This window comes from Cervus canadensis, chromosome X (assembly GCF_019320065.1).
Source record: "Cervus canadensis isolate Bull #8, Minnesota chromosome X, ASM1932006v1, whole genome shotgun sequence".
Taxonomy (NCBI): Eukaryota; Metazoa; Chordata; class Mammalia; order Artiodactyla; family Cervidae; genus Cervus; species Cervus canadensis.
In genome coordinates, this window is record NC_057419.1 from 116,320,000 (window position 1) to 116,343,901 (window position 23,902).

Below are 23,902 nucleotides of genomic sequence, written 5' to 3' on the forward strand. Positions count from 1 at the left end.
TTTGGATCCAAATGAGGTTCATATGTCACTATTGATTGATATTTCTTCTTTTTTGGCCATGCCACATGCATGACATGTGGGATCTTAGTTCCCTGACCAGGAATCAAACCTGTGCCCCCTGCAGTGGAAGCCCAGAGTCCTAACCACTGAACCTTCAGGGAAGTCCCTAATTGATATTTCTTGAATCTCTTTATCTATTGGTTTCTCCCTTATGTCTTTTTTCCTTGCAACTTATTCGTTAAAGAAACCAGGTTGCTATCTGTATAAAAACAATTGATACCATCTTAAATTAGAAACACAGGAATATTTTTGCTTTATGAAACCTAGAAAGCTCTCCAGGTTCTCCAATTTTTCACTTAACAAGCATAATACAGTTTCTTGGCGCTTTTTGCCTCCTCAGCACAAATTTCTCCCTTATTCCTTCTTCACTGAATCCTGACCTTATTCAACATGTTCCAAGGGAAATTAAATATAATCTTAGCTTTAAAAGTGGGCTTGACTGGGGAAAAGGCAATCCCATCCCCAATTTCCAGTGATTGATTAAGAAATGGGACATTTGAACCCATTCTGGCTAGTGGGAGTTGAGAGATTTGTCACTGTTGTTGAGAATTGACTCAGAAAGCCTTTCTCGAGGAAGCTTGCACTCACATGACTATTGTCAGCCTCTCTTCTGAATATTCATTGGAAGAAGTGATGCTGAAGCTGAAGCTCTAATACTTCGGCCATCTGATACGAAGAATCGACTCGTTGGAAAAGACCCTGATGCTGGGAAAGATTGTGGGCAGGAGGAGACAGGGGCAACAGAGGATAAGATGGTTAGATAGCATCACCAACTTAATGGACGTGATGGCCTTAATGGACTTGAGTTTGAGCAAACTCTGGGAGATTGTGAAGGACAGAGAAGCCTGGCACGCCATGGGGTCGCAAAGAGTCGGACATGACCGAGCAACTGAAGAACAATTCCTGACCACAAGAGGGCACAGACTTAGGATAAAGTTGGCATTATGGACCACAGAGTAGAACGATGGGACCCCGTGAGTCCTTGGCATCCTAGTGGAGCGGTGGGTCAGCTGGCCATGCCCGAGCTACCTCTGGATTTCCCAGTTACATAGCCAATAAATCTCATTGTGTAAGCCAGTTTGATCTGGGCAATATGACTGGGAGCCTAGAACATCCTAACTGATACAAAGGCCATTCTGATGACTCCAGTCCACCTGTCTGGCTTCCTGTCTTGTCACTCCCCTCTACCTTCCCTTTTGCAACCACAATAGGCTACTCACCATTTCCCACTCCCCTGCAATTTTTTCCCATGCCTTTGCCCAAGCAGACCTTATGGCTGAAACATTTCCCCCAACTTTGTTTCCTCTATATCTCCCTGTCAAAACCTTTCCCACTCTCCCAGATCCCATTTCAAATATCGTTTCTCCCTGAAGCTTATCCCAGAATGCCCCCCACCTCTGCCTCCCTCTTTTGAGTTTCCTCTTTGAATTCCTGTTGCATTAGGTGTGCCCCTTTTCTAGCACGGAAGGAAGAGTTGCCTTGCTTTACTTATATACTTGATCCCTCTCCCCTACTAGACTTTAACCCCGTCAAGTGCAGGGATAATTTTCTTTCATCTCTATCCCTGAAGAACCTAGCACAGAGCCTGAGACACAGAAAGGCCCCATAATAAGTCCTTCCCATACAAAAAATTCCCATTTCGAGTGTGCCTTCATAAGTCCAACAAAGTCAGCTTAGATACCCAACTAACACAATTGACTATATGGTACTGTACCATAATAGGTCAACAATACTTTTCACACAAATAATACATAAAAAACACAAAAAATAAAGAAAACACTTTTTAATCTTACAGTACATTACCTTGAAAAGTACACTAGTACCGGTACAACAGCTGGTATGTCTTAGCAGTACCAGCTACATCACTACTGCTTTTACACTTGCTTCCAGACATCCTGGGCTTGAAATAAAGATACTGTACTACTGTACTCTATCCAGTACTGTACAGTAAAGTACACTCAAGTGCAATCACTTGTAGAGGATGCACGCATGTGATAACGTATGCCAGACACAGATGTTCGCATCTTTGAAAGTTGGCAACCTGAAGGTTCTTGTGTAGGGCACTTGTACTGAGTTGAACAGCAACAATACCAAATGTGGTTGCTTCTTTAACTTCTGTGACTCCAGACAATTGTTTCCTATGAAGGTTCAGTGACTTTCTAAAGAAATTGTTATGTCTCCAAATTTACAAGTAACATATGTAAACACATTTTGAAAATGGGGAAGTCAGATTCAACTGAAGGCAGTATCTTCCCCCCAAGTTTCAACAAAAGGCCAGGTGGCCCCTTGTGAAACTTATTTAACCACACCTGACCAACTACAGCAAGTGTTGCAACCGTTAACAAAATGTCTTCAGAAAGGAGATTCTGGAAGTGCTGAGTTTCAGGAAGACCCAGACTGAGGGAAGATCAGATAACTTTAAGAAAGGGGTGGTTTGAACACCATCCCTGGTGTCAGACAGATCCCAATTTCAGTACTGGTTATGTTCCAGATATATCGCCTTGGACAAATTCCTTCCACTCTCTGGGAACTCAGCTCCCTCACCTAAGAAAATGGGAAGGGGGAATAATAGTGCATATTCAAGAGGTTGTTGTGAATAGGAATGAAGCAGTGCATGCCCAGTGTCCACACATAGTAAGTGCTCAGTAAAGATGTAACTGCCATTAACAACAGGATGATCCTCAAGGGATAGGAGCAGAAAGCAGTGGAAAGTAGGGGTAATGGGGACAGGATAGTGTGGACTGGGGAGGGAACATCTAAGTAGACCTTTTTGTATAGCTCTGACTCTTACATTTTGCCATAATAAGTATTTACGACTAGGAGCTAGAGGGCCTACATGAAGTATAAACACTAACACATGAATCAAATTCCATTATAGATGAATAAAGTAATTGTGGAAAACAGCATTTTGACTGAATACTGTAAGTCTTATGACAAAGATCTGTCCACAAATACTGGACTCTAGTTAGTAAATCTGTTACAGGCATATGTAACTACTTTATGATACTAGGGTCAAACAAACTAGTGAGTTGAGCCACGTTCTCTCTGTCAAAGAAAAAAAAGTTTAAGAATAAAGAAAAGGGGAAGGTTAGAATGAATCTTGTGGTGTGGGTGAGAATGGAGACAATAGATATATGGAAATAAACATACTGACATCCCCTCTCACTCAAACTACAGGATTCATTCTAGCCCAGATACAGAAGTAAACATAGATGTGTGTGTACATGGGTCAGTATGCATGCTTGTATTTCCTAGCTCTGTCCACTGGGAGGACCTAGAGGCAAGAACACCCCAATAGTCATAAGCACATCTAGCCCTTGGATCTTGATTTCTAATACCATTGTCCAGTAAAGGAACCAGAGCTTCTTGAAGTAATGGTTGATTCCATACCAGGGCAGGGTAAACACAAGGTAAACCTGTAAAAGTCCATGGTGCCAGGAAATAGGAAAGTGCTTGGAAAAGGGTGGGACTAATGGGAAGATGCACAGCAAATGTTCCAGGGGGAAAAATGTGCAATATAAATGGACCTGTGATTTACGTTCAAAACTCTCAAATATTGTCATAATGAAAGGAATAGGAGAAAAAATGTTAAGAAGAGAAGTTCTACTGAAAAGCTACCAAGTTTGAAAGTCACTTCAGTCATGAATCATAATGAGGAAGCTCATTATGATGTACACTCAGGCTGTATAAAGAGAAAACTTTAAACTTAATTTGGCAGTTTTTATTGGTAATGCTTGAAGTTACAAATAATAATGAAAAACCATTAAAAAATCATTACTCTTTCAAGTGGTTTGAAGTATCTATAAAATTCACATTTAAAAATGGCAAAGAGCACACACAATCCTTCATACCAGAAAGTTATTTTGTCTGAAGCTGCCCACGGGATCATAAAATAAGCCAGCAGAAAAATTTGAAGATCACATTAGAAGAACTCTGTAATCATCTTTGAAAATGCTTCCCAGTGCCAGAGGAAGTCAGTTTACATTCTTAAAGATCAGCCATGACCTCAAAAAAGCACTTTAATGTACAAGTCATTTGGAATTATTACATTCAATGAGCTTAATATTTTCCTCTATGCTATCAGTATATTCATTTCCACTTAAGAGCTGAGTGCCAAAGGTTAAGTGGCAGTGAATGAAGAGCCAGGTTCTGGACTAAGATTGCCTGGGTTCAAATTCCTCAGCTGCCACTTCTAGCTGTGTGATCCTGGGCAAATGATGCAGCCTCTCTGGGCTTGCATTTCTTTATATGCAAAACTGGGGTAATTAAAAAAACCCAACCCACCATCATAGGGTTTATCATAAAGATTCAAAATGCTTAGAATGGTTCTATTGCATATGGTGATAATTCAATAAAAGGTTAATAATAAATAGGGTTTGGGGGTTTTGTGTGGGTTTTTTTTTTTTTTTTTTTGATTTGGGTTTTTTTGTTTAACTTGAACATGTTTGCTCCTTATTCTGGGTAATTCAGATACAAGTTTATAATATTATATTTACCTTTTAACTTCCTATCATTTATTCAACAAATATTTATTGGGCACTACAATTTGGCAGGCACTGTTGTAGGGGTCTGGGATAAAGCAGTGAAAAAGACTGTCCAGGTCCTGCCCTCACGGAGCTGATGGTGTACCACCGGAGACAGCCAGTAAATAGAGAAATAGGAAAAGCTCCACCCGGCAGGTGCTTGTAAGGGAACAGCTCTGCCATAAGCCCTGTGGACAAGGCCAACTGCAGTCAGACCCAAGTCTCAGATCAACGCCCTGTGATCCTCCCAGGAACATGGTAAACAGCTTTGTGAGGAGCTGTCCTGAGGCTATTGGTCACCCACCTCCCAATCTTGAGGGGGCTGCCTTGGAAGGCAGTTTATGGTCCCTCTCGTTGGTTCCCAAGAGGCATGGGACTTCCAACCTTGCACCACTGAGGGTACAGCTGAGGGCGATACGATCATTTAGTTGGAGCATGGAGCCGACTCCACCACGACAGGGCAGCCTACCACTGTGTCACCTGTCCTCCCTGGTTTGGTGCCATCCTATACGGACGGGGGATGCAGGAAGCTGACATCATGCTGGGATCTCGCCTATGCTTTGAAGTAATAAACTCTCTGCATCCACTTTGGGCTTTGTTTCCCCCTTCCCACCCCAATCGATGGCAGAATGGCAAGTCCCACCTTAGCAGCTGTGGCAGTAGTTGCCATTTAGGGACTGCCTGACTGCTTGACAGAGCTAAGGACCATGAGGAAATTAAAACAGAGGTAATGGAGAGAGACTTTGAGGCTATTAGGCAGACCAGGGACAGGTCCACCAAGGTGATAGGTGAGCTCATCTGGGGGAACAGAGATATAGGCGGAAGGGACAGCAGTGTGAAGTGAAGTGAGACAGGAGGAGGAGGATAAATGAAGTTAGAGGAGTGGGCGGTCTGATTTACCTGGGTTGGGAAGATCCCCTGGAGAAGGAAATGGCAACCCACTCCAGTATCCTTGCCTGGAAAATCTCATGGACAGAGGAGCCTGGTGGGCTGCAGTCCATGGGGTCGCCAAGAGTTGGGCACAACTGAGCGACTAACATTTACTTACTTACTTTTGCAAGTCTGAGGGTAGCTTGAGTTTTCCAGTGTTAAGAAGGCAAGCGATATACAGTTGACGCTTGAACAACACAGAGATTAGAGCCGCTGACCCTCCAAGTAGTCAGAAATCCGCATAGGTGTCAGTTCCACATGCAGGTTCAATGCACGGCAGGGTGTCTAGCCCTGTAGGTATTTTTTGTAACACATTGGCGTATAAGTGGTCTCTACAGGTGAACATCGTTATTCAAGGGTCAACTGTAATCTGATTTGTATTTTTCCAATGACTATCATCCAAAAAAAGAGAGAAAAAAACACATAAGAATGAAAAAATGATGTCCCAAACTATGGCAACCCATTCCAGTATTCTTGCCTGGAGAATCCCATGGAGAGAGGAGCCTGGTGGGGTCCAGTCCTTGGGGTCACAGAGTTGGACATGACTGAAAGCAGGGGCATAGCACTCTGGTGAAATATGCTCAGAGTGCTAGGAGCCTGGTGCTAGGAGCAGCAAGGTGGGGAAGAGATAATCCACCCTTGTAGGAGTTTGGCTTGAACTCTGAAACCAGGAGCCACAGGAAGGATTTGAGCCCTGCACACACATACACACAGCTCTATCAAGAAAGACTCACTCTAGGTATGATTTAAATTAGGATCACTTAGGCTGCTGTGTTGACAGACTGTGTCTGTTGGTCAGGGGAAAGGGGGACAAGAATGGAAGCTGGAGTTCAAATCAAATCGAATTGGAGGTTACTGCCATAATCCACGGAAGAAATAATGGCCAATTTGTCCGTGGCAGCCTTCCCTCCATGATTTTGGCAACTGAAGCTCAGAGATAGTCTCTTCTGTGAAATGTGCTTAGAATGGATAAAAATAATATATATAAAGAATTTAGCACAGCATCTGACATATATTAAACCTATTAAATAGTAACTACTGGCTTTGCCAGTTTCATTCCTGAAGCCTCTGCACCTACCTTGAGAACTGCTCTTACAGGTTCTTGTGTCTTTAAAAAATGCAAATACAATCTTATCTCTCTCTACTTAAAAACCCTGAAGTGCCTTAGCCCTGTGGAATGCAGAAAATCTACCTTCCTGGTCACAGTCTACTGGGTGGTCCATGGTCTGGCCTTGACCTTCCTCTCCAATCTCAGGGCCTGCCTCTCTCCTGGCTCAAAGACACTGGTATTCCTTCTCTCTCTCCAACCCCTCAGATGGTTGTCACCATCAGCTCATCTCTTCATGTGGCTGGTTTCTCTTCCATGCAGTTGCAGCTCAACCATGACCTTCCCTAACTGCCTTATCTAACATATGGCGTTCATCCCTCACCCACCAGTCCCTAGCACATTGCTGTTTTAGGTCCTTCACAACCTGCCACTATTGGAAATTATTTGGTTTGCTGTCCCTCTCCCCAGCTAGAATGAAATCTTTGTGAAACTAGGAACCTTGCCCATCTTTCCCAGGACCTAGCATATTGTAGATGCTCAATGTATTTCTAGGATCTCAAATGCAGGGAAGGACATTACTTGATTAACTTAAGCCTAGCTAAAGAGTTAAGGCACTAGCCCAGGTTATCTATAAATCTTTTACACATAGAATTAAAATGGGGACCTACCTATATTTACAGGTATGATTCATAGATTATAAGCATTCACAATATGGGAACTTATGAAGACTTTGACATAATAAATTTTCCAGGTTGCTGAGGTTTTCTTCTTTACGCACCAACATTTCCCTGGATGGCAACATTCCTAAGACAGTCTGTGTTGCCCTAGCTCCTAAAATCAAGTAAATGAAATTTCATTTTCCCTTCCTTATGAACATTCCTTATTGTAAGAGGTTGAAGTGAAAGAGCAGCCCCGAGGGATTACTGAGGTGTGACATTTATGACCATCTACTCCAATCCTCAATGACTACATGGTCCTGAAACCTGCAGCTTTTTCCTTTTAAATATTCTTCCTCTACTTTGACAGGCTGTTATCCTAAAAATTACTGCTATTCCTGTCAGTATCTCCCCTCCCCTTTCTCATATATGGACTACATCTGATCTGTTGAAAGTTGGTTAAAGAAATAAATCAGAAGAGGAAACAGCTCTGATTCTTTATGATATTGTGCCAACAAGCAGACAGATCTCGGTTTAATCCTTACCACTTACTAGCCGTGCACCTATCTTCTCAAAACATTCATTATTTTCTCAATGGCAATTCATGTTTATGGAGCACTTGCTATGCCCCAGGCTGCTGTCCTGTTACACCTGCACAATCCCATCTAACAAATCCTTACAGTAAGCCTGCAGAAGGACACAACATCATCCCCATTAATCAGTTAAGAAATGTTTCCAAAGTTAAGTAACTCATCACATAGCTAATAAGGAACGGTCAGTCTAACCCAGAACTCTTAGCTATTCTGCTCCTATTTGTGAAGCACTAGGTATACCTCAGTGACAGACAAAAATTCTTGGCCTCCTTTATTTTATACATAGTAGTTTGAACCTCTGAATCTCCTCCCCCTTATCCTTCTCTCGTCTCTTCACTCTATGTTTGAATAAAATGAAAAAATTCTTGCCCTCCTTTGGAGCCTACATTCTAGAAGACATGAAAGAGACAAACAGTGAGCAACAAATACAAATGTAAATTATACCTCATGTTAATAGGTTATGTCACTCAAAATTGCCAATAGGTCAACTATTTAGACCTACACAAATGGTAACTTCATATGGTTCGACATGAGAGAAGGTGGTGGGCTTCCCTGATGGTTCAGATGGTAAAGAACCCGCCTGCCATTGCAGGAGATGTAAGAGACATGGGTTTGATCCTTGGGTAAGGAAGATCCCTGGAGAAGGAAATGGTAACCCACTCCAGTATTCTTGCCTGGAAAATCCCATGGTCAGAGAAGCCTGGTGGGCTACAGTCCATGGGGTCCCAAAGAGTCAGACTCGATTTAGCAACTAATACAGAGAAGGTGGCAAGTGCAACTGGAAAGAGGAGGGTGAGGCAGGTCTGCAGTGGGAGGAAGGATGCAGTGGTGAGTAGGGTGGCCTGGGACACCTGGTGGGGTGGACGCGGTGAGGAGAGGACTCGGGAGTCATCCTCTCCCTGATCTTTGATGCTATACTCACAGGGTAACACGTACCTCAGACGCACAGGTCACAAAGATCAAATGAGATAACAAAAGTGAAAATATTTTGCAAACTAGGAAGTTCTAGGACTATAACACATTATTATTCATTATCATTCAAAGTTCCCTGTGGGGAATTACAGAAAACTTTTTAAGGCACAAATATAGCTGGATGGCATACAAGGTTGCTAGTTCATACCTTACCTGGAACAGAGAAGCAATGAAGAGTTTTGGCTTAAAACTTACCTTCCTGCTCCCAGAAAACAAAAGGTTTTGTTGTTATTCTTTAGTCAATAGAGTATTCTCTACCCAAAGAAGGTAGCAGTCTATGTTTGAAAAACTATGGAAGTGAAGGTGAAGTTGTGACTGAAACAATTTAACAGAGTTACAAAAGAGAGAGCCAAGTTATTTTATATTATTTTATTTTTGGTTGCCCCTCTGTTTGTGGGATCTTTCTTCCATGACCAGGGATCAAACTTGGGCCCTTGGCAGTGGAAGTGCAGAGTCCTAACCACTAGACCACCAGAGAATTCCCTGAGCCGTGTTATTTTAGCATAGGAAAATAGAATAAACTATATACTATGTGTCTAAAATCTAAGGCCTCTGAAGAAGGTCTAGCTCTACCAACCCATTTTAATAGATAATCATTATTTGCTGTGTTTGGTAAAGATTACAATTAAGCTATCTACTAAAATTTAACAGACAAGGAAAAGGTAGCCAACGGAAAACTAAACTAGGTTAATTTGTAGAGAAATGACAGGTATGCATAATTTCCTTTAAAGAGACAGCTTTTATTTGAAGGATTTTTACACTGAAGAATTGAAAAAGTGGTAGGTTTTTGGAATTTACTGACCTGTACTGAAAAGGAACTGTTGACAAAGATTCACCAGAAATAATCTGAACAAGCAAGAAAATATAGTTAATACTACTGAAACCTACTAAAAAAGTTCCAGGACATACGGTTTCTCTGACATAACAATACCTCTAAGTGCTGTCATGGATACGAAACTGACTGTTTGCTACTTTTCTAAACACACAGTGGTATAGTTAACAATATTCAATCACTTCTGTTCTTTCCTGAATATATAAAAATTAAAATACCAATTAAAAAACTAATATATTCTTCTCTTTAAATGTTTCTTACAGATACAATTTCCATATTTTCAGTCAATAGTGGTGTGGTTTAAGAGATACTTCATTCACAAGTCAAACAACAATCTACCCAAAGGGAACTGATAGTCTTTAGGCTCATAGTGCAAATGAAGAGTTCGGGAATGCAGCAACTGACATTTCTAAAATACAAAACAGATCAAATTCTTAGGAGATACATGCAATAAGCTCTACTAAGCAGCTGGCCACAGAACGAGAACATCGGATCATGTCACTGGTGATTTCAATGGGACACCAGGTATTTCCAAACTCAACTCGAACTCTCATCTTAGGCTTTGTATTTTGCTTTTCCAGTTTCGCTAATGACACACACATGCTATAAAATAAAAATTGAGAAATTTACATTAGAAAAGTATCTGAAGTTGAAAGGCAAGAACAATATTTGGCATGTCTTCTATGAATAGTATTATGCTGCGGGGGTTTTAGTGAAACCAACAGAGGTCTGTGTGCCTTCCCCATCTTCCTCACCCATGCTCACAAATGCATTCTCCAGATTCCTGCCTCCAGAGGAGGAGGTGGGTATTTGAAGGAGAGTGACTTAAGAGACTGAAACTAGTTCCTTTCTTTCTTATGACCACGTCCATCATCTGAAATAATAATGGGACGGTTATTGTATATTAAAGCTGTTCAACTGTTGAGCCAGCAAGAAGTGTCACCCTCGCCTGGCCAAGTTCCAGCTCTAGGACGTCTGTACTTGACTACAGCTTTATGTGACTAATGGGAACCATCAGTCTGTTCGAATTATGAGGTGCTGGAAGGAGAAAACAAGTCTTCCCTTTTGTAAATTTTTATATGGGTTCTGAAAACTGAGAGTGAAGAAAAGAAGCATTACTTACATTCAAGTCCCTGAAGTATTCATTATAGTCAAGAGCATATCCCACAACAAACTTGTCTGGAATTTCAAATCCAACAACTAAAAAGAACCATAATTCATCATTCAGATAGAGAAAACATCACTTTCAAATCTAATATGTGTAAACATTCTCTAAAGTAACTCTAAACCATTTCACATAAAACTTGTTTGGGTTAAAGATGGTTAAATGATTGACGAAAAGTAATTCACTTACAGTCTGGTCTATATCCAACACTTCGAGGGGTCCTTTTCACCAGCAAGCTGTTAATTATAAAATGTGACATGTGACACATGGAGACACCAGAGGGCATTACAGAAGAGAACATGTGTGTTCTGCAACATGGTTTCATCTGCCGTTTAGCATGCTATGGTCATTTTTCACAAACTCAAAGAAAGACTGTGAAATGGACAGCAACATCACAGGGCTCCCTGGGCAGGGGCAGCAATGAGTTCCCACTACAGATGGGGCCCTTGACTGATCTCCACCTGGGACAGAAGGGACTGTTCTGAGAGCTGCCCCCTGACTACCCACATGCCCATCAAAGGGCAGCTCATTGGGAGGATGAATGGGTGGGGAATGCCAATGAGCAAAGATAAGATAAAGGCTCTTAGTCCCAAATCCACAGAAAACAATCCCTAAGCCACAAATAAGTGGCTTACAAAGAGGCACTTTAGCAAAAAAAACAAAAAAAACAAAAAAAAACTACCACACTAAAGGAGTTGGTATTTACTTTGGAGGGCAGAAACTGCTGGTAGGATGCAGCAACTCTACAAAAGCCAATTTCATAACTCAAATGCTGCCTGCAGAATTTTTTCAGCTGTTAAAAAAAAACCTGTAATGGTGCTTTGAAAGTCTTTACATACGATAAGGACACTCCCAATAAAACTCAAGGTTTCACACCTTCAGAGATAAGTATATTAAAAGGGCTGGAAAGGACCTACACATTGAATCAACTGGGCACCTTAAAAAATATGTAACAGAACTCAGATACCCAAGCCATACCCCTCACCAATTATATCTGAAGCTCAGGGGAAGGGACTTTTAAGTTTTCAGGTGAGGGACTTCCTTGGTGGTTCAATGGCTGGGACTTCCTGCTCCAAATACAGGGTGTCCGGGTTTGATCTCTGGTCAGGGAACTGGATCCTATGCATCAGAGCTGGGAGTTCACAATGCTACAACTCATGATTCCACATGCTGCAGCTGGGGATCAAGGATCCCGAGTGCCATGGCTAGGACCTGGGGCGGCCAAATAAATAAATTAATAATTATTAAAGAAAAACTCTCATGTGATTACAATGTGCAGTCTAAGTTGAGAAGCACTAGCCTAAGCCTTAGCCTCCAAGAGATCATAGTCTAGTAAGTCCTTCGTGATTCTCCTTCCAGTAATGAGAGGAGACACTTGGACTCGGTTTTCATTTAGAAAGAAAATAACAAATCGATCACAGCAAAACCCCTTCTATCTACCCGAACTCATTCAGGAACATTCCAGAAAAAGGTATCATTAAACTCCGTGCAAGCTGTACTAAGAGCTCAGGGGAACTCAGCACCTTATGTTCCTTTGGATCTGAATGAAATAATTGGAAGTTACCAAAAAATGCACAGGGAGGGTGCCTGAGTCCTTTCTCCAGTTTCCTCCAATGAACAATTCATATAATGTAGCACATTACCACAACCAGGACATGGACATTGGTGGACTGACCTTGTCCAGATTTCACCAGCTTTACCTGCTCATATTTATATATATGTAGTTCTAGGCAATTGTATGACATGTGTGGATTCCTGTAACCACCACCACAATCAGGATACAGAACTTTCCATCACACATGGCTTTCTCTTGCTACCTCTTTATTTATAGTCACCTCTAAACATCACCTCCTAACCCTTGGCAAACACTAATCTGTTCTCCATTTCTATCACTTTGTCACTTTAAGAGGTTGTATAAATGGAAATATACAGTATGTACCTTTTTTAAGGTTGGCTTTTATTGAATAGTCCCTTGATCCTCCTCCAAGTCATTGTGTGGATTGGTAGCTTGTTCCTTTTTAGGGCTGAGTAGGATTCCATGGTAGGGTGGACCACAGTTTAACCAGTCACCTACCAAAGGACATTTTCGTTCTTTCCAGTTTGGGGCTATTACAAATGCAGCTGCCATGAACATCCATACATGGGTTTTTGTGTGGATGCAAGTTCGCATTTCTCTGGGAAAAAAGCCCAGTGTACAGCTGTTGGGAGCTGTATGGCAGATACAGGTTTAGTTTCTTAAGAAACTGCCAAACTGTTTCCCAAAGTGGCTGCAGCATTTGACATGCCTCTCAGTTAATAGTTTTTAATTTCACTTTAACTTTGAAGTTAAAAAGCTTTCTAGTCATTCTTAACCCTGCTCTGAATAAAAACAATAAGCTTTATGTTTCCTCTCTTTATGCATAAAGCACAGATACACATACACTACACAAACAAATGCACAATATATCTGTGATGTTAAAATGTAATGGCAAGGAAGAGATTAAGAAAAAAAAAGGTTGAAAAACAACTGACTTGGGTCAAGTCCATCACTAAGAAATGACCTAGGTATTCTTTGAATACTTCACACCTCCAGCAACAGGAAATACCTCTCTCATGAGGCAGTCTTTCTCAGTTTCTCAGCATATTCCAGGAAAGAGGCACAAAAGAATATCTAGAGAAGTACATACCATGGTAGGTTGACATTTAAAACCCTAAAAGCACGTAGAGAAATAAGCAAGTGCACTGATTGGTTTACAGGAAATTGCTTAGAGCACTAGAATGCATCATTTCTACACTTTCATCATGCCTGTCCCAAATTCTGATGATAAATTTGCACCAGCTATCAGAAAAGCCCCAAAGGACAAACTGCAGACATATGACTCAGTGGAAGGCTTACTCTGATTCAAATATGTTCAACAAATACTTTGCTCCATTAAGAGAGGTTTATAAAAACCAGGTAATCATTTAGGGGAAAAAAGGCAGATCACTATCTGACCCCTACATAAAAATTGCAGATTGGTCAAATTAAAAAAAGAATAAGGAAAAAAAAATCCACACAGGAATGTCAGTCGACAAAACACTTAAAATAGTACAGCATAAACTCAGCCAGGTTTCTAGGTTCAAATCTCACCCTTACAGTGATCCAGCTCTGTGCTTTTTGGACAATTCCCTATGCCTTGCTACCCCCATCCTCGAAGTGGGACTAACAACTGATCTCAGAGTTGTCGGGGGGGAGGGTGGGTGATGAAACCATAATTAGGGATAAAATAAACACAGGCAGAATAAAGCAAAAGCCAGACAGCATAGGTAGGACCAGGAGGTGAGGCTGATTCAGAAGAAAGGAAGCAGGCACTGTCCACTTTCAATGTAGTCACAAAACAAGATGCCATACACAGGACCACTCCATCAATCAGTTGCAGGAGTTAAGGAGCTTCAGGGCCTACCCTTTCCTACCACCTTCTAACTTGTCTTTAGGATCCTTGGTCTCAATTTTGCTAAGTGGCCCCAAATCCTCTGCCATGCTACCCTGGACAAGTTGGTATCATTATTATATTGTTGAAAAACCAAACATTAATAACATAAGACAACAAGGCAACTGCAATGAAAGTCTTTAAAACGTGACGAATGATTTATAAGAACGTTTACTGAATCCTATTTGAGATTATATTACTTTTTGAAGATAAAACAGAGTTGAGAAAATTTACCCTTACAAAGAAGCAAGCACTCTTTTTTCAAATGAAGTAGCTTATGTCAAAATGTTATATACATACCTCGCAACCTTGACCATCTTTGGTTTATGCTTCTTGACCAAGGAAAGCAAAGTTTGCATTGTCTTCCCAGTGTCAATTATGTCCTTTAAAAACAAAGAAAAGATATTTAAATGGCAAATAAAACCATCACAGCTTTAAATTCAGTCATTATACAAACACACACCAAAAAAACAAAATCCCATGTATAACTGGAATAATGCCATTTTTTTCAGTGCAGTTATTCTCACAATTCATACTGAGATATTCTGGAATCTGAAAATCAGTTGGCTCTCAGCAAGCAGTAGGAATGCCAGTCCTCAGGGCTGGATTTTATAGGCACCAAGAGGTCAATGACAGCTAGTTTAAATATATATGCAAGTATGTACACACATATTTTATTAGAGAGTTGTAGTGCTGCCCTTCATTATAAGAGATTAGATATTTTTTCATAAATTCAAGATGAGGATGCTCTCCTTCCAACTCTTAGACGCAGGTGATTAAAAGACCACACTGAGAAACACTGTTTTATATCATCTTAAAAGTATCCAAGGGACTTCCCTGGTGGTCCAGTGGCTAAGACTCCACATTCCCAATCCAGGGGCCCGGGTTCCATCCCTGGTGAGGGAACTAGATCCTGCATGCCGCAACTTAAGATGCCGCATGCCACCACTAAGACCAGGTACAGCCAAGTAATTAAAGACTAAAAAAAAGTATCCAAAATATTAAGATTTTACCATATAGAATGACTTTACATGAAAGTGAATTTTAGCTATTTAGTCAAAAGTAGGACATTATTCAAAAGAAACCCATCTCTAATTGGGAAAATATTTCTTCAACCATAACCCTAATGTTCTTCAGTGAAAATATTCTCTACAGATGGTCTAAAGCAGTGCTCACAAAATGAAGCTGTAAGTCATCAGAAACACCAGGGCTGGGGATTTGTGAAAAATACAGATTTCTGGGCTGCGGTAGACAGACTGTGACTCCCGCCTCCTAGTGGACACATCAAGAATAATCCCCTGCTCCCTGAGTGTGAGCAGGACTTGTGAAATGATGGAGTAGTCATTAGGTTGTGTTACACAAAATGGCTGGAGCAGCCTGGAGAGAGATTCGGCTGGTTTTAAAGAAGTCAGCTGCCATGTGAGAGGGCCATGTGCCAGGACATGAGGACAGCCTAGCAAGAAAATGGGGCTCCCAGTCTTGCAACGACAGGAACTCGGTTGTGCCATCGATGGGAATGAATTTGGAAGAGAATACCACAGTACCATGAACCACAGGTAAGATCAGAGTCCCAGCCTTGATTCAGCCTGATGAGACCTGGGGCAGAGGACTCAGCTACCCTGAACTCAGGCTCCTGATCCCCGAACCCTGAGATAATAAATGTGTGCTGTTTTAAGCTGCTTAGTTTGTAGTAATTTCTTAATTGGCATTACCCTAGACAAAATGAATCAATCTGAAGTGGAATTAGTGAATCTGCATTTTAAAAAAGCAACCAGTTCCCAGGGATACTCATGTACACAAACCCTTTGGAAAGAGTCTTACTTGTTTATTTATTTTTTTAATCTATAAGCTAAAATCTAAGAAACCTGATAACAATAAAAAAATGAATTAGGGGTTACTGGTAGCTCAGATGGTAAAGAATCCGCCTGTAATGCGGGAGGCCTGGGTTCGACCCCTGGGTCGGGAAGATCCCCTGGAGAAAGAAATGGCAACCCACTCCAGTATTCTTGCCAGGAGAATCCCCATGGACTGTAGCCCGCCAGGCTCCTCTGTCCATGGGGCTGCAGAGTCAGACACGCCTGAGCAACTGACCACGTGCTGCTCTTAGGCCTTACACCATTTCACGTAAGAGTGAGAATTCTTTCTATATAGCACTTTGATGAGTCATTTGGCAGTAACAGTCAAATTGAAAGTGTACAAATTCTACAGCCAAGCCATCCCACTTCTAAGTGCCTGCAACCAAAGGAAACTCAAACACATGCACACGGGACATCGCAAAAGGATGCTCTTAGTAATCCTGTGGAAGTAGGAAAAATTGGAAGCAAACTCCCTATTTGTAGGGCAACAAATAGGTTGATTCATACACTGCAATGTTATGATGGATTTTAAGGTCAAGTAACTCTATATGTCTCAACATAAATAACCTCAAAACCAATTCTGAGTGAGAATAATAAGTTGCAAGAGAGAACATATAGAGACTATGGGCTTCCGTCATAGCTCAGTTGGTAAAGAATCCGCCTGCAATGTGGGAGACCTGGGTTCGATCCCTGGGTCGAGAAGATCCCCTGGAGAAGGGAAAGGTTACCCAATCCAGTATTCTGGCCTGGAGAATTTCATAGACTGTACAGTCCATGGGGTCACAAAGAGTTGGACACAACTGAGTGACTTTCACATGTAAATTATCGAAAGATATGCTGTGTATATGATTATATATAAGCAACAGAAGCATAAAAACATGGATGGGAATGATATATATAACTTTAAAAGAAATTTTTAAATTCCAAGCCAAAAAGAGAGGGGTAAAATATATACCATGTTTCCACTGTCCAATTTAACTTAAAAATAAATGACTAAATACTTCTTACAAACAATCTCATTCCCTATAACACAAGCCCATCACTAAAACTGATGAAAAGGAATTTCTTTCCCTAGGTTACCTTTAGGACTGCGTATACCAAGTCAGAAAATCATAAACACCAAATTAAAAATATGTCAAACTTACTTCAACAATCAAGACATTCTGGAAGAAAAAGAGAAATGAAAATCAGTACAGTGAATCAGACAGTGTTTCCAATTATAGTTTAAGTCACATCATAACAAACTCTAAGGATTTCTCCAAATTCTTGTTTTAACCTACTTTATCAAACCCTGATTTAAACAAATGGGCCATCTGTTGAGATTTGGAACTCTTTAATATAAAATTTTCACTGCAATGGAATTTTTAAAATAAAATTTGACCCATACATTCAATTTTTTAAAAGAGTTTCCATTACTTAAACAGAATAACCTTGGGCAAGTTGAAAAATTTCTCTGGGCCTCAGTTTCCCATGTAGAAATACACTAATGTGTATTCTAACTCTTAACATTCAAAAACTATAATTTGTACAGTAACTCCAAAATCATGCATTTAACTTACCATATGGAATCCTACTAAAACCCCCATTTTCTTGGTAGGCTGAAATTGACCTGCATGTGCTCATATTCTTGGACTAAACTAAAAAAAGATACCAAAGCTTCCTGTTACCATAAACTCTTATCTCAATTTCTACCTCTCAGAATTTTATAGCTGAAAGAACCCTTAGAGGAAATACTGCCTTAACTGTCTAAGGTAGAGAAGAGTCCTATCTATTCTTGAGAATGAGGTAGCATTTCACATACTGATTATAATCAGTCATAAGAAGATTCATGTTATATTATTTATTTGTAGTTCTCATTTCTGTCACATACCTATAGCATCAGGTATGATCTCTATACTTTTCTAAGTCAGTGGTTATCAATGGAGGTTTGAAAGAAACATTAGAAATTTTTTAAACCTCATCTTATTTAATCTATAATTTTATAACTGCATGTATTTTATAATGTGCATTATATTATTACAATAGCTCATATACAATACTCTCTTCGTCATATAACAACTAATTTCTCTCTTCTCAAAAGATACTGTAACCTAAATCTTTAGGAAAACTGAATACACAGTTGACCCTTGAACGACAAGGAGGCGAGGGACACCAACCTTCCACACACTTGAAAACCATGTATACTTGTACAGTCGGCCCTCCATATCCACAGTTCCTCCATATTCACAGATTCAACCAACTACAGATTGTGTAGTAGTGTAGTATGGATTGATGAAAAAAAAATGCACATGAGTGGACTCACACAGTTCAAACCCATGTTGTTCAAGGGCCAACTGCAATCAATTAATGCACTACCCACCATGTGGTTTTCTCAGCATTTTTCCTAGCCCAGCTAGCACATCTGAAGGATAATATTTTCCCATCAGTAACTCTGGCTCACTGATGTGGCAATCAGAACCATGGGATGGAGTTATAGTTTGAAAACAGCATTGAATTATGAGACAGAGAAACTGGAGTCTAGTCTTGGCTCTAATACTAAGTAGCTGCAAATGCTTGTCTAAATCATAATCAAAGACTTTTAGTACTATGAGACAGTTTACACAAATCAAAGTCTAGAGAGATTAAATATTTGCCACACAAAATTATAGTATCCAGAGTATGGTATCATTACTGTTTAAAAAATAAAAGAATGAGAATTGCTACCATTATTGAGAGTTTATTTTATATCAAATAGCTACCTCTTTACTTAATAAATGAAAAAAAAATGAGGCTCAGAGGTCAAATGATTTGCTTAAAGTTATAAAAATAGTCAAGTGGATAGACTTGAAGAGAGGTTTTCAGGGTTCAAAGCCCATATTCTCAGCTACTAACTGGAAAAAAAGGGAAAACTACTCATAGAGACAAATTGAAATAGAAAGTCTAAATAATCTGTAATCTCACCACTAAGAAATAACTTCACCCAGCTTCTGCATCTTGATTTTTTTCCACAATAAATGAGCTTGCTCTAAGTTATTTCAGAAGCAAAGAACTTGTAAGATCACAGAGCTATGCAGTGGAACAGCCATTAGGTGGGAAAGGCAAGGTCAAATGGAATCAGAAAGCTTTGAAGGCTAGGTCCCTTCCAGCACTAAAAACTGATTCTAGGAGTAAGGGCTTCAAATGACTTCTAAATATGGACAAAGCATGCTGAAAGGGAAGGAGGATATGCCTGGCAGAAAGGGAGAAGAGTCAACAGATCACAATTTCTCCTTTGAAGTTTTCAACAGATGTTGAGGAAGACAACATTAGTTTGGCATGACCTTGATATGGGACCATAGAATTTGACACAAGTGTCGTATCTTAAAATTGCCTTACAGATACTCAGTCATGTAAGTAAGCTATAAACATTAAAATCTAAAAACCAGAGGAATAAAAGAGCTTTGGAGCTAGATAGACCTAAATTTAAATTCAAGTTCTATCATTCGCCAGCTTCCCTGGTGGCTCAGATGGTAAAGAATCTGCCTGCAATGCAGGAGACCTGGGTTCAATCCCTCGGTTGGGAAGATCTCCTGGAGAAGGGAATGGCAATCCACTCCACTGTTCTTGCTTGCAGAATCCCATGGACAGACTATGGGGTCGCAAAGAGTCGGACATGACCGAGCAACTAACACTTGAACTTTCCTTCACTCTGCTGGCAGAGTGACTTTGGACAAGTCCTTCAACCTTTCTGAGTCTTAAGTTTCTTGATCTATAAAACGAGAATGATAATATCTACCTCACAGGATTCTTGTGAAACTTTTATAAGTTTATGCCTTTATATTTGGTACTGTGTCTATCAGCAAAAAAAATTAAAATAAAACAACTGGCAGCTGAAAAAGAAATCATAGCATTCCATCATTTATCACTGGTTACTCAAAAATCATTTCAGTGTATCAGAAGAATAATATTCAAATATTTTAATAGCTCTATTATCTCAGCTAAACGTCTATACTGGAAGATTTTTGATGTATTTAAAACTCTTTTTGCGATTCCTTAAAATAATAGCATATTTGAAGTGTTTGAACTACCAGAAACTGCTGAAAGAGTTCTACACGATTATTATCACTTGACCCTTTTAACTCTCTGGGGTGGTTGCCAGAATCATCCCACCATACATACGGGAGACAGAGAAGTTAAAGAACCTACCCAAGGTCACACAGTTAGGAAGCACTGAGTCAAGCATTGAATCGAAGTTCTCCAGCTCCAGAACCCACACTTTTAGTCACTACATTATATTGTTTATCTTTTAAGAAACTACATGTGATCTATTTTTAAAAAGGAGGCTTTTCCCTTCATATATTCTTTTGAAGGATCCCAAATTAGATCCCCACAGAAGCATACCAACAGTACTTGGCAACAAGAGATTTGAAGTTTAATGTTGGATTCTGTGGCCTCTTTGCTATATGACCTAGCTTAGATGCCTAACTTAGATTGTTTCCAAGGGCTAAATAACTTGTGTTTGAGTACATAAATAACTATCTAAACTGTCTCTTGGTGATGGATTGAAAGCACAGTATGACTCTTGGTATGGAGTGTTCTTTCCTTCTCCCTCAAGATACATACCTTTCCCTAAGAGGAAGTTTATCTATGAGCTTGCCTCAAGAAATGAGAAAAACATCAAATAAACAACCTAACCTTACACCTAAGAGAACCAGAAAAAGAACAACAAGATACATACCTTTCCAGTTAAAGTTGAGAGATCATCTCCACCAATTACTTTTATCTCGCCTGTTGACTGGTCGTTCTAATTTTAAAAACAAAGGTATAAAGATACATATAGACCCTTCCATATATACACACACATTTCAAGTTATCAAATGGGAACTAGGAGACTTAAGAAGTTAGCTATCTCATGTCACAGAATTATGATACATAATTAAGAATTATGTTTCTAGAAATGAATGACAAAAAATTAAGAAGTTCTAATTGGCCATTACTGATTTGATGCTTTGAAGAGTCCCAAAAATGGGGCACACGCATTCTCGAGTGGGCAGTATTACGGCAGCCTCCCATCTTCAGTCTCAGGAATTTCTGAACCATGAAAGAATTTATTAGCATGACAGGTGTCTGGTTCTGGCCCTGAACCATTCCCATGAGTCAATCAAACTGTAGAGTCTGGTCTATATCACACTCAACTCCAAAGATATCTCCCTCAAACATCTAGCTGAGGCCCAGGCCATCTTCAGCACAGTCTGGGAAATCAGGTCTGATCAGTAGTCCTTTAAAGCATACCTCTTAGGCTCCCAGTTTTCTGTTATCACAGAATCTAGTAGAAACCATTAAAGGAGTTTCAAAAAGGAATGCTCCACACCCACTCTAGCTGGTGGTGATAATGATCATAATTCAGCTGTGCTGGATTCAAGACAGAAAACTAGTGAAAGAACAGTGAATGAAAGGGATTAGACTTGCGCTACTGGAGAGCAAACCATACCAAAGTTCTGCCAATTACAATGGTGCTGGACCAGCACAGTAATAGACAAAGAGATCAAGGATCAGAATGGAGCCCAGAAACAGACCCAGAAATATATGAGGATTTAGTACATGATAAAGATGGTTATTTCAAGTCAATAAGAAAAAGATGAATTATTCAATAAATGGTGTTTCATCAACTGGCAATCCATTTGGGAAAAAAATAATGTACAATCCCTACCTCATAGCATGCACAAAAATAAATTCCAGATGGGTTACAATCAAAACATAAAAAATAAAGCCATAAGCAGACCAGAAGAAAGCGCAGAATATTTTCACATTCTCAACAAAAACTGGAGACAACCAACATATCTATTAACAGAATTATTTAAATTAAGTTCATCCACACAGTGTAATACTGTGCAGCTATTAAAAAGAATCTGACAATCTGTACATACTGTCATGAAAAACAGTAACTAAAACACCAAGTTGTAGAGCACTGTGCTGTCTATGAAGCCATTTTTGTTCAGCATTTTTGAAAAGCTTATAACTGTAATTACCTCTGAGCAGTGACAAGGGATAAGAAGACTTTCTACTTTTATATGTAGGAATACTTCAGAGATATTTTGGGTTTGGTTCCAGACTACCATGGTAACATGAATGTCGCAATAAAGTAAGTCACACACATTTTTTGGTTTCCCAATGGACATAAAAGTTATGTTTACACTGTACTGTAGTCTATGAAGTGTGAAACAGCATTATGTCTGAAAAACAATGTACATTCCTTAATTTAAAACTACTTTATTGCTACAAAATGTTATCATTTATATGTGGAATCTTAAAAAATGGTACAAATGAACTTGTTTACAAAACAGAAATAGAATCAAAGATGTAGAAAACAACTTAGGGTTACCAGGGGTAAGGGGGGAGAGGGATACATGGGGAGATTAGGATTGACATATGCACGCTACTATAGATAAAATAGATAATAAGGACCTACTGTGTGTAGTGCAGGGAACTCCACTCAATACTCTATAATGGCCTCTATGTGAAAAGACTGAAAAAAAATGGAGATATGCCTATGTGGGGCTTCCCAGGTCATGCTAGTGGTAAAGAACCCGCCTGGTTGTCTACCATCTTGTCTAGATGCAGGTTCAGAAATTTCCCCCGGAGGGCGTGGCAACCCACTCCAGTATTCTTGCTTGGAGAATCCCATGGACAAGGGAGCTTGGCGGGCTACAGTCCATAGGGTTGCAAAGAGTCAGACATGACTGAAGCAACTTAGCAGGCACGCATGCATATGCGTGTATGTATAACTGACTCACTGCCATACACCTGAAACCAACACAACATTGTAAATCAACTACATTCCAATAAAAATTTAATTAAAAAGAAAATAAAATAGTGACAGCAAACACTGTGGAGGATGTAGAGAAACTGGACCATTTATACTTTATGTGAGTGTAGAATGGTACAGGCACTCTGGAAATCAGCAGTTTCTTTAAAAATAAAACATGAAACTATGGTACAACTTCCCCCAAAATATACATAAATAAAAATTCTAAACATCATCGGAGCCTTCAGTGAGTCTTAATCTTTTTGTAATGGTAACATCAAAGATCACTAATCACAGATCACCATAACAAATATAATAATAATGAAAACTTGAACTATTGCGTGAATTACCAAAATGTAATTCACAGATGCAAAGAGTGCAAAAGTGTTGCTGGAAAAATGGCTTCAATAGACTTGCTTGACACAGAACTGCCAAAAACCTTCAATTTATTTTTAAAAATGCACTATAAAATGAAGCACAATAAAACAAGGTGTGCCTGAATGCTTCTATATACATGTCCATATTCGATGGAATATTATTTTTGAAAAACACAAATGGGCCAACAGAACACAGTGATGCAAACTAATATAAGATACAGAAGTATGACTTCCAATATCAAAAAACCCTTGCATATCACTTCTCATCTCCACCTCTTATTCTAACTAACTTAAAACCTAGAGTTTCAAACACATAATAGAAAACAAAGTGTATAAAACCTGAAGCTTTCAACGAGCACAACAAACCAAGGTAAACAGCGACATCTTCTGTTGAAATTTGGTATTACACTCCAACTTCAATTGACCCTTTTGTACAGAGGAAAGATCTGAGAACTGAAAAGTATGGAAAGTATGAAATCAAGGAAAAAAACCCTGTGATCTAAAGGCGATTGTAATAGGGAGACAGACAAGAGAACTCCAAGTATGCAAGACACTGCTGCTCTGGTAGATCTAAATCTCCATATTTGTGTTTGCCCCAAGGGTTTTCGTTTCTAAGGCTTCTTTGATGAAAACACAGACAACCTTTAAAATGCAGGCTCAAACAGAACATTCATTTAA

At 39.7% G+C, this 23,902-nt stretch overlaps 1 protein-coding gene across 2 annotated transcripts in view; it reads right to left on the bottom strand.

Moving 5' to 3' along the window:
* Positions 1–9,501: 9,501 nt before the first annotated feature.
* HPRT1 (hypoxanthine phosphoribosyltransferase 1) overlaps positions 9,502–23,902 on the bottom strand; it is a 31,370-nt gene continuing 16,969 nt past the window's right edge. For both annotated transcript variants that reach the window (XM_043457982.1, XM_043457981.1), the window contains 6 exons: positions 20,781–20,846; positions 17,230–17,247; positions 14,529–14,611; positions 10,969–11,015; positions 10,738–10,814; positions 9,502–10,217 (listed from right to left, as the gene is read on the bottom strand). In XM_043457982.1, coding sequence (XP_043313917.1) covers positions 10,170–10,217; positions 10,738–10,814; positions 10,969–11,015; positions 14,529–14,611; positions 17,230–17,247; positions 20,781–20,846 — 339 coding nt within the window. In that variant the 3' untranslated portion in view covers positions 9,502–10,169. The remainder of the gene's footprint in view (positions 10,218–10,737; positions 10,815–10,968; positions 11,016–14,528; positions 14,612–17,229; positions 17,248–20,780; positions 20,847–23,902) is intronic.